The sequence below is a fragment of the Oryza glaberrima genome, chromosome 7 (genome assembly GCF_000147395.1).
Source record: "Oryza glaberrima chromosome 7, OglaRS2, whole genome shotgun sequence".
In the NCBI taxonomy this organism is placed as follows: domain Eukaryota; kingdom Viridiplantae; phylum Streptophyta; class Magnoliopsida; order Poales; family Poaceae; genus Oryza; species Oryza glaberrima.
This window is the reverse complement of record NC_068332.1, coordinates 2,561,807-2,573,809: the sequence shown is the minus strand read 5'-3', so window position 1 is coordinate 2,573,809 and position 12,003 is coordinate 2,561,807. Positions and strand designations below refer to the sequence as shown.

General features: G+C 44.1%; 1 protein-coding gene across 1 annotated transcript; it reads right to left on the bottom strand.

Annotated features, from left to right (window-relative positions):
- Nucleotides 1–4,448: 4,448 nt before the first annotated feature.
- On the bottom strand, nucleotides 4,449–6,088 carry LOC127780785 (uncharacterized). The gene is made up of 4 exons (XM_052307757.1): nucleotides 5,841–6,088; nucleotides 5,214–5,272; nucleotides 4,974–5,084; nucleotides 4,449–4,745 (listed from the first exon to the last, which is right to left on the bottom strand). The coding sequence occupies exons 1-4, from the start codon at nucleotides 5,922–5,924 to the stop codon at nucleotides 4,625–4,627; spliced, it is 375 nt and encodes a 124-aa protein (XP_052163717.1). The 5' UTR covers nucleotides 5,925–6,088; the 3' UTR covers nucleotides 4,449–4,624.
- Between the last annotated feature and the right edge of the window lie 5,915 nt (nucleotides 6,089–12,003).

Below are 12,003 nucleotides of genomic sequence, written 5' to 3'. Positions count from 1 at the left end.
AGCGCGGGCGAACATGATGGCGATGTCGCGTCGAGGGAGCGTACGTGATCGATCGGCACTGCAGAGCGTGACATCTGTCTTGGGCGGATTAGGACTTGCTGTGACTCGGAGAGTTGGGCGTCCCGGCAGGCCAAGGCGAGGAAGCGATTGATGTAGTAGTCTTGGATCGACCCGGAGCAGCGACGGAGGTGCACGATCAGCTCGCCCAGGGTGTGCACCGTACCAATTAATGTGCGAAGCGACGGAGTTTAGTACGTTGGAGCCCTGTAATACCATAGCTGTGCGTCATCGGTCATATATATGTAAGGATGCATATATACATCGACGACCGCTCCGCGACGCCGCGCTAGCCGTTGGCCCCGCGGCTCGATCTGTCTCTGATGCCCGACCACATCCGATCCTACAGCCGCGCGCCTCCCTCGACATATATCGACTAGTGCGACGACAACACCGGCGCTGGGTCGATGGCCTGTACACAGTCACCTCTCGCCGGTCGCCGTTCGGCAATATCTGATCAGGCGCTGCCGCTGCCACCCCGGATGCCGCGCATAGGGACGAGGTGGTGCCGCGCGAGTCGAGCCTTGATGGCGGTAGTCGGCCGGCGTCTCGTTCTTCCACAACGTCGGCATCTCGGCGTGTCCCAGCATCGAAGGCGTGCGGCGTGGCCTTCGACGCGGCCGCCGCACTCGGCATGCATGCACGCGCTAGGCATCGGAGGCGGATTCAAGGCCACCGCGCGCGGCACCGCCACGCCACGTCCAGTCCAGGAGATCGATCGGCGTGGCACTTGGGTGACCAGTGACCACATGCCCCGCGTGGCCGGCCGCGTCGATCGACAAGCTGGGGCGCCCCGCGAGACGGCGTTCGCGCTCACCCACCGCAAGGATCTTCGGCGTGCGCGCGGCGACGTGCGCGAGACGTACCCATATTACCGGCGCCGCGTGCATGCACTTCGCCGGCCGGTGATCGCCACTCGTCGTACGTGCATGGCGACGACGGCGAGCAGATGTGCACCGCCAGGTAATGGTGCAAGTGGAGGCGTGGAGCTGCAGGCTGCGCCACCAACCCGCTTTGCTTGCACACCGGAGCTAGCGCGCCGTCACCCGCCCTCGCCACGCCAGGAGCGCCGTCCTTTCCTGCTTCCTCGCCGCCTCATGCCACTATTCATATGTGGAAACTAAACTTTGCGACAGTTCGATCTAAAGTCTAAATAGCTAGGCAGCCGCATGGCCGTGGCGGCCATAGCAGCTTAATTAGTGTTTTTGATTTGTCAGATTCAGCCTGGATCATGGGACACGAGTACATGTTAGCTTGGGCCCAAGAAATAAAAATAACCAACTCACGCGCGAGCACGGAGCACACATGACACAACACAGGCGAGAGAGAAAAATTGGAGTGGAGTACGTGACACACGCACAACAGGTTTCGGCGACGCACGTACGCCCCCTCGTGGTTTTCTCTGGCTGTGTTTAGATCTAAATTTCAGTACTTTTTCATCACATCAACCTGTCATATACATAACTTTTCAGTCACATCATCTCTAATTTTAAATCTAAACTTTTGGGCTGATCTAAACACAGCCAGATGTATTGCTGCTCAATCAACCAATGATGATTACACGGCTTATATATAGTCTCGCATACACGTCGTCTTACGCCACAAGATTCGCTCCTCCGAGCTGACCGTGAGCCACGCCAACGTGCTCCACTAAAATCCTGCATGCACCTAACTAATTTGCTGTTAATTAATCTTCTTATTCCCCAATTTGCTGTTAATTAATCTTCTTATTCCCCAATCATGTTCAGATGCTAGTTGCGCTGCAACACACGCAGCTGCCTTCTAACAATAGATGGCCAAAAGGCCCGCCCGGCTTGACCCGGCCCAGGCACGGCGAGGCACGGCTCATCAACCAACGGTCCGGCACGGCCCGATCGGCACTTCGTGCCGGGCCGTGCCAGCTCATGGGCTGCGCCTCCCTCCTAAGCACGGCCCACAAGTAGCCGGGCCCCCGCGGGCTCCCCTCTAGCCGTCGGGCAGCCGCAGCCACGGGCTCCCCTCCAACTCCCTGCCGCCGCTACCCGTGAGCCACGCTACTTGCTACTGCCGCCCCTCCCGCCGCCGCTAAGCCGTCACCAACTCCCTCCCGGCCGGATCTGGCGGAGGGGAGGGCATCGCCGCCGCCTCCCCTCTAGCCGTCGGGCCCCGCGGGCTCCCCTCCAGTCGTCGAGCAGCCGCAGCCATGGGCTCCCCTCTAGCTCCCTGCCGCCGCCTCCCCTCCCGCCGGATCCGGCAGAGGAGAGGGCGCGGTAGCCGCTGCCGCCTCCGCCGGCCAGCCACCGGCTGTGCGCGGGAGAGAAGGGAGGGAGAGAGAGAAGAGAGCGAGACGACGATAGAACCATGTCTCCTCCTCGCCTCATCGTGGTGAGGCCCGCCAGTCAGCTCATCCGATGCCGGCTCGGTTCGATTTCTGTAGGTGTCCGTTAACCGACACCTATAATATATTAAAAATGTCCTTTTTAAAAAAAACGACACAAAATATAATAGGCGTCAGTTTTTATTTAGAATCGACACCTATAATAATTTAAAGATGCCGGTTTTTTTTTTTGCGATTTCAACCCGAGAAGATGTGAAAAGACATATAGGTGCCAGTTTTAACACTACCGGTATCTATAGTGGCAATATCTATTTGATATTTTATAGTAGTGAAGCTAGCAGAGTCGAGTGTACTCGTGTTTGTGGTCGGAATGTACCGTGTTTGGGCGATTGAATCGAAACCACAAACGCTCTTTACACGTCGAGTTCAAGGCAGACGGATTAGACAACACTACTAATCAAGCTACTCATGACACTGAGATCACTACTAATCAAGCTACTCATCTGTAGACACTGAGATACTGGAACACGTGCATAAGGAGTATGGATTATTATCTTTTAAAAAAAATAAAAATGAAGAGAGTAGGGTCTGTTTTCAATATTGCCCGCACATAACATACCATTCCGTTCAGAAATACTAGCCAACACACTGTTGACTACTTGCGCTAGCAACGTGTAATAATGTTATTTTTTTTCCAAACATGTAAATTAATAATAGCATGGATCTAATTAACCTGATAAATTTAAGCACATACTCCCTCCATTCCAAATTGATCTGCATATAGTTTTTTTTGAGGTTATTTCTAAATGATCTACATATTTGTGTTTATTTATTAAGTCTATTCGTTATTTGTGCATTAGAGTAAATGGACATTGATGCATGCATCCATGCACACAAGTATTTATACCCACATGCAACATCTTGATTTGCTATTGGCTAGGAAATAGTGGGGATGGTGCATGTATAGAGTTTGTTGCTAGAGTAAATATAGTATGAGAGAGTTATTAGCTTTTCTTAGTCTTGGTGTACTATGAAATATGTAGATCAATTTAGAACGGAGGGAGTATCTCATGCTCTTAGTATGTCCATCATCATAGAATATGATGGCGCTCTTAAGCAAGATGAATCAGACAGGCAAACAACTTCCCAAACTGGCTTGATCACCAAAGTGTTAGGCCATCTCTAACCTATAAACCATCTATTAGTTTCCATACTTGTCATGTCATATAGACACTATACATAGAAACTACTAACTATTTAATGGATGGTGTCTTCAAATTAAATTCTCATCCAATCATCTATATTCTCTCTCCTTTTATCCACCTATCATCTTGTTTTCATTCTTGATTCTTGTGTAGAGATGGTTTCTTGCATGAGAAATAGTTTCTTCATCTTTTTACCTCTCTCCTCATTAACTCTCTTGCCACATCACATTTTTGCTTATGTGGTAATGCATTAAATGCTATGGACACTAGATGACATGGAGGGTTGGGGATGGCCTAAAGCATCCACCATGCATGCTGGGAATTGGACACAATTTAATGGAACAGAAACAGGATGCAGATTCCACAGCTTATCGTGCAATTAACAATTTCGAGACACCTCACATCGATATGCATGATACAATTAATGTGAACTTACAAAAAAAACGTGTTGTAGTACATAATGTCATTCCCAACCCAATGATGTCCATATCATTAAAAGACTATCACCTAAGATAAAAAATGATGTGGCAAGTGAATAAATGAGAAAAGAGAAAAAACCATGTCTTGCATGAGACATAGTTTCTACACAGTATCCAAGACATCATGTGAAATAAATGGCATAAATTTAAGTATGGATAGTGGTGTTTGCATCGAAAGAGTAGTGTCTAGTACTAGTTTCTTGATGATGTGAAGTTTATCGAAACTATGTCTAGTGTCTTAGATTTAGAATGGCCTAAGTACTAAGTACTAGTACATGACTTCTTACTGTATGTCACTCACAATAACATAGAGCTAATTCTTGATCCAGACACAACACATACTACACGCCCACACTCTTTCAGTTCGAAGGCAAACAAAAGAAAGAAGTATTCTTACACAGCAACAATGCCCACACTCTTTTTCAGTTCGAAGGCAAACAAAAGAAAGAAGTATTCTTACACAGCAACAATGCCCACACTCTTTTTCAGTTCGAAGGCAAACAAAAGAAAGAAGTATTCTTTACACAGCAACAATTAAACTAGAAACATATATAGATAGATGCTTGTCAGCTCCCCTTCCTCTTCCCTCCTTGTTTGCGTGTGAGTGTGATCAGCTCCCCTTCCTCTTCCCTCGTTTGTGTGTGAGTGTGATTAGTACTCCTTCCGTCCCAAAAAAGAAAATCATCCCTAATATATATGGATGAAATTAGTGGATAGTAAAAATAACCAAAACGCCTCTTATTATTAAAAAAGGAGTAATGAAAAAGGAGTAATGGTGATAGGTAGGTAAAGCGTATTTAAGAGATAAAATTTCTCGTTTTATATGCTAAAAGTAGGTAGGATGGTAGAAGTTGATTTTATGTGGAACAAAATTTAAACTATATAAGTTGAGCTTTTTTAGGACAGAGTGAGTACATGCAAAGATAGTAGATAAAACATAACGCAGCAGATGACCCAAGCATTCGGCCAGCAATGTTACAGCACATAAGCTTCCTCTCGTACGCACGGAACTTCTGCTCCATCATCCTTGGAGATGGGAAAATTTCAGAAAAATCCATGAGTCACATTTTATTACCATGAGTTAGAATGCGGAGCAAAAAAAAAGAAGAAGAAATTAGTAATAACAGTGCATTATTATCAAAACTGTAGTACTACCTTTCAAGAAGCGGGTCCCCATATGCTGGCTTCGGAGGAGCAATGTTTCCCACCATATCCTGCACACACAGATGCATGATGGAAGAGAAGCATTAGATGGTAAGACAACTTGAAGTGCAGACTATAACTAACAATCCGAAGCACGCTGCAGCTGCATCAACTCAAATTAAACTGAAAGGCAGCAGTTTGGTCCCAAAATTGAAGATAACAGCCAAATCCATGTAGGACTACGGACAGTCAGTCTATTTGTTACTGAGTGATAATAATGGGCAGCCCAAAACAAAACACAGGACCCAACATGTAACAAGAAGAGAAAAACCGACCAATTAAAGGTCCTACTATAGTTTGGGAACAAATGAAGAAATTAATTAGCATAACAAGATTGAGGGTCGATCACAGAGCCCAAAGTTCATCGGTGCAAATTAAGCGCAAACATAGCGACTAAACCCTAACCATATAGAGGCGAATTTTCCGGAAATTACATTGAAGAAGCTGCGCTTATCGCGTACGCTGAGGAACGTAGGACCGAGGTGAGATCACACACAAACCATCCATCCAAGTGATTGATTAGTGAGAGGGATCGATGGAGATGGGAGGGGAGGGGAGGGGGAGGAATCGAAGAGAGACCTGAGGGGCGGCGGAGCGAGATGCCGGAGCGCGGCGGAAAACGGCGGGCATCCTGAGGTTGGAGGCCAGAGCGCGGAGAGCCATCTCGACGGTCGGCGGGATCTGGAGTAGGCGGCTAGGGTTCGCTCGGTTCTTCCTCTCCTCAAATCAAACTCTCCCTTGTTCTTTTCTTTCCTTTTTTTTTCTTATTATTCTTTTCTGATTTCCCTAGTGATTTGTTGCTGAGCCTCGCCGTCTTAAAACTTGGGTTCTCCCCCGTCCGATTCCGTCTTGGTCCATGGTCCTTCCGCGGCTCCGCGCCCTATCGTTTCTTTTCATCAAAAGAAAAAAAAAGAATAGGGGAGATTTTACATCTTATATCTCAATACAAGTACATCAGTGCATTACAACATGTGAAAGCTATTTAATTGTAGACCCTGTAAATGCATGAGTTATTTTTATAGTGTCCAGAACTAAATTCAATGTGGAAATTCGCTGCTATAGTTTTTTTTCAAAACCAATCATAAGCTACAAAAGGCTCGTTTGAGGAGCTTAAAATTTCAAGAAGAAACAACTGGTAGCTGGTTTCTGAGAATTTGAAAAATTTAGGTTTTTTAGCTTCTGGCTGCTAGTTCATTTTCTAGATTCTGCAACTAGAGCTTCTCAGGATATAATCTAAAAGCTGGACTGCTTGGGGAGCTTCTAATTCTGGAAGAAGCAACAATAGTTTGAAAAAATTATGAAATTTATTTTTAAAAATAATCACACATAAAGTACTATTCATGTTTTATCATCTAACGACGATAAAAATACTAATCATAAAAGAATTTTAAATAAGATGAATAGTTAAACATTAGATATGAACAGTGCAAAAATGCACTTATTTTGGGAGGGGGAGTACTACTTGTATTGTCATGTAATAGAAAAGCAGATTAATTTCTCCATTTATTTCTTCCAAAAAAGATTCTAGTTTAATTTCATGATATTTCTACCAAAAAATATTCACCATACTACTCTTCAAATGCTACTTACTTCTCTCTATCCCATAATATAATGGTCAAATTTGGTAGTCTCTAAAACTAATATTTGTCTTATAATTTCTCATGTATGATAAGGTTTGTACAAACAAAATTATAACCATATAAAATTAAAATCAAATGCCAATTCAATTATATAATTTTTAATATGTAAAATTTAATTTATATTATACTAAATGTTGATCAAAATATGTTTTGAATGTGAAATCTTGAATAGCGTAGACGCCTTATATTATATGATGGAGGGAGTAGTTTATATATTCTCATGCCTCTAAACTCTTCAAGTTCATATAAACTTTTGTGCATGCCTGCTTTCCCATCCGATGCTGAATTAAAATCAAAATTTCTTCTGTACGATATCTGTCTATCTCTATACCAATTTCTTTTATAAAGTTTACATATTTGTAAAATTTTATACAGCTTCACAGCACCCACATCTTGATGAGCAGACGTCACGGCTATGCTCTTTTAGAGGGTTGGGAACTCCTCCCTCCACACGTAAAACGGAGAGATAGATTAACGTATAATTAATTAAGTATTAGCTAAAAGAACTTGAGAAATTGATTAATATAATTTTTTAAAATAACCTTTCTATAGAAATCTTTTTTAAAACACATATCGTTTAGTAGTTTGAAAAGCGTGCGCGTGAAACAAGGAAGATTGAATTGAAAATTCAGCAGAAAGAACTCAGCCTAAACAAACGTTGTTCGTGCCGTGTATATGCATGCTACGAGCGAGCATTTGGCCATTGAAACCCACCACCAAATCCTACGACCTCTGATGCCACCTGACTCTATCCGACGTCCACCTCATCATGGTGACAATTGATAAACAATCATTGGTCCTGTTGGGATCCAAGAAATATTTTTTTAGCCCTCCCTCAAATAGCCAAAAAAATTCAAAAGGGTGAGCTATTTGAGAGCTATTTGGAAATAACCCACCAAAAAAATATCCACCTAAAAGGGGTGCTAATTGAGCTGTTTGTATCTCTCTCCATGGGAAGATACATTAGAGCAGGTACAATAGCAAGCTATAAACTAGCTACAAACATATTTTAACATGATAAATGAGGAGAGAAAAGAGAAGCGGGCTACAGATTTGTAGCCAGCTGTAGTACGGACTCCAAGACGCAGTGTGTGTATGGCAGGTGGGACCAAGTATTAATAGTGTAGTATGTTACTATTGTATGAATGAGCTATTAGATTGTCTATAGATGAATTGGAGCTAGTTGTTGGCTATACCATTGAACTTGCTCTTAAAGGTCAAATAGCTCTCAAAATAACCCTTGGATCCAAACAACTTAAGGCTATTTTATTGTACGGCTATTTCCTTATCCTAAAAAATAGCTCACAAAATAACTATTGGCTAGTTCTCCAAACAGGGCCATTGATGCAAATTAAACGGCCCAGCGACCACGGGGTACGTACCCATCCGGGCCCGCCATCCCTTCCTAACACCGTGCTTCCACGAGCTCGATTGTTTGGGCACGGTGCTGGCTCTGATTTACCATGCACTCATGCTCTTCAGGTTTCACATTCTCTATTGTAAGGGCGTTTACAATGCGTCCACTGGAAGAACCAAACCTGAGATGCCACATAGGATAAAACTCCTACAAAGCAACTCAACTCACAGTGCAACCTAACTACAGTGGCCTCACCAATATACACTTCTTTATATTCTCTCTCTATCCTCTTTACGTTTCCCACCAACCCATTCCCTCCCCCAACCGATTCCTCTCCTCATGCGACCCTGCCGGCGCCTCCATCCCCTACCCTCCTGGGCGACGGCGGTATCGGTGCTTAACGGTGGCGGCGGGCTCGGCGCTCGACTGTGACGGCGGACTTGGCCTCCCCTCTTCTCACGCGCCGCCACCGCCTCGTCCGCGTCTTCCTCGCCACCGACTGGAGCTGCGCGAGTCAGGGCTCATCGGATCTAGCGGCGACGGTGGCTAGTCGGGGCGCGGCGCCGCACTGGCAACTGGCAAGGCTCACCAGATCCGGTAGCCGTGGCTCATCGGGGAGCGGCGTGGCACGACGCGGCACGGCGTGGTGGCGGCAAGTCTCGACGATGGCGTGGCCAAACTCGCTAGATCCGGTGGTGACGGTTCGTCGGGGTGCGGCGCGAGGATGGACATGGCCGTGCCTTCGTTCCCGCCGTGCTCGCTCCCTCACTTTTTCTTTTGTACTACTATAAAAATTGGAGATGTTTTTGTCGGTGTTTTGGTACGTCATCTGTATTAGAGTCGATTTCTTAATTTTATCTTTTATCTTTATATATGCCGGTCTCTTACGTGAAACTTGCCCCCCTCACGTTAGGAAAATAAACATGCAACACAAGGTCTGATTCTGTTTCGTATCTCCCCTGCATGCACGTGATTGTATATTGTTTCCCGCGTATTCCCGTGGAGGCTTCCAAATTTATGTTGCTTTGATTGACTCGGACATTGTTTCTTTGAGAAACAAATAACGTTATCACATCACACAAGTGCTGTTGAATCTCTATATTATTCTCTACTATTATAAAAATTGAAGATGTTTTTGCGGAAAATATTTAGGATCAGACATTCGGATGGATAAACCACTACCTTCATGTCTTCAAAATAATTTTTCTCCTGAACTACTTATCCAATCTATGATATAATCACACGTTATAATTAAATCTTTACAACAAGATATCACATCATTACATTCCGATGAAAGAAAAACATGTGTTTCAATCCGTTAAATTTAATGTTTCAGACGCGGTAGCAATATGTTTCAAAGTATGGTTTTTGTTATGTTTCATAGAAAAATTTTAAATGTTTCAACAGCTGATTTTTTTTTCACTAAGTATAACTTAATGTTTCAACAACTGATTTTTTTTTGTTTCACCAACGTATAACTCATGCCCCTACTCTCTCTTTCTCCTGCCATCTATTTGGCTTTCTCCCCACACCATGCATGATGCAAGTATTTAGTGATATTAAAAATCTTTTTACTTCTAAACTACTTATTCGATGAACGATTCGATTACACCGTTGAATTCGTTATAATGAAATCTTTACAACAAGATATCACATGATTATATTCCGATGAAAGAAAAATGTATGTTCCAGACAATAAAAACTTAATGTTTCATACGTGATAGCAAAATGTTTCACTATGTGTTCTTATTGTGTTTGGAAATACATATTTGCATTTGAGTTGGTTTTTAAGTTAATTTGCTTTTCATATACAGAAGGAGTCGTATAAGAACTCATATACTAACTTTACGAAAAGAGATTCCTAACTGCAGTTCATGATTTTCCAAAAAAATATATATCCAAGTGAATTTCCACAATAAATTTGATTTTAACTAAACAATATAACAATATAAGATTAAAATAGTTTTCACCCGTTGCAACGCACGGGCTTTTTTCTAGTCTAACAAAAAATTGAAGATGTTTTTGTCGGTATTTTAGTACGTCATCCACGTATGAGTCGGTTTTTAAGTCCGCTCGCTTTTGGAAATACAAATCCGTATTTGAGTCAGTTTTTAAGTTCGTTCGCTTTTGAAAATACAGAAGAAATCGTATAAGAAATCTCTTTAAAAACTTACATATACTAACTTAAGACGATCGAACACCTAATTGCAGCTCATGATTTTCTAACAAAAAATATATCCAAGCGAATTTAACACTGTGAACTTCATCTTAACTCGATATAATAATAATATGATTAAAATAGCCTTCACCACTGCAACGCACGGGCATTTTTTCTAGTTACTTAAAAAATAAGAGATGTTTCCGTCGTCCGTGTGAAAAAAATCGGGCAAAAAAACGAATTCGATTCTGTCGACGCGGTAAAAAAAGGTGAAAAAACTCAGGCGAAAAAAAAACAAATCTGTCCGATTCAAAAAAAAAAGGAATTATTTGTGACGCTGCCGATTCCAAAAAAAAAGAATTATATGTGGCGCGGTAAAAAAAATCGAATCCGATTATATGTGACACGGTAAAAAAATCGAATCCGATTATATGTGATGCAGTAAAAAACAAATTGAATCCGATTCTGTCGACGTGGTCAAAAAAATCGAATCTGGTTATATGTGACGTGGTAAAAAAATGCGACGCTGAAAAAGAAACAAATCCGATTATATATGACGCGGTAAAAAAAACAAATCAAATCCGATTCCGTCGACGCGGTAAAAAAAAGGAGAGAAAAAATGAATCTGTCCGATTAAAAAAAAGAAACAAACTCCCGCCTGTTTCCATTTGGGCTGAATAGGACTTGGTACATCCGTTTCCGTTTGGGCATAGGACTTGGTTTGAATTATATCAAGTCCTATTCGGTTAACATCACTAGGAGAACAAGTGCATATATATACATACATAGTATAAAGAATCACAGCACATAACAAAGAATCACAGACATCCTTATAGCACTTAGCACTGGTAAAAGGCAAAACAACACATAACTCTCCTTTAGTCTAATGTGTGTCATCGAGAGTTCCACGCCTGTATCGATCCGAGGTAATCCAACAACTCCGTTGTATATTACGGTGTTGGAGAGGCTCTGGCGATCTGCCAATTGTACCTACCATGGCTAGCACCACCGACCAATCTACTGCTATGGGGCCAGTGCCATTGCCGTACTTTCAACCACGCCGTCGCCGCCGGCGACGTGCCGGCGGTGAACCCCAGCCTGCTGGAAGAGTACGAGAGCATTATCTCCTCGCTCCCTAGCAACCCCAAGATGCACCTGAATTGCTACCAAAGTGTGTGGGTGCAGAGGACGTGGGTGTAGGGGTGGATATCGAGCTGGCTCGGCTCGGTCTGGCTCGTTAGGATAACGAGCCGAGCTTAGAAACCTAGCTCGGCTCGGCTCGTCAACAAGCTCGAGCCAGCTCGTTAAGCTCGCGAGCTAGGGACAAGAGACGTAGCCGGCGAGCACGGGGAGGAGGAGATGAGCTTGACAGCGGAGGAAACGAGCTCTAGCTCACCGGCGACCACAGGGACAGGGAGGAGCTCGACGGTGGAGGGGATGAGCTCGACGCAACTCCGCCGGCCCTTGGAGGAGACGAGCTCGAGCTCGCCGGCGGCATCGGGCGCTGGGGGCGGGCGCTGGATCGCTGGGGGAGAGACGGAGATCGGCGGCGGTGGGCGCTCGATCTCCCGGCGGCGGTAGGCGTGG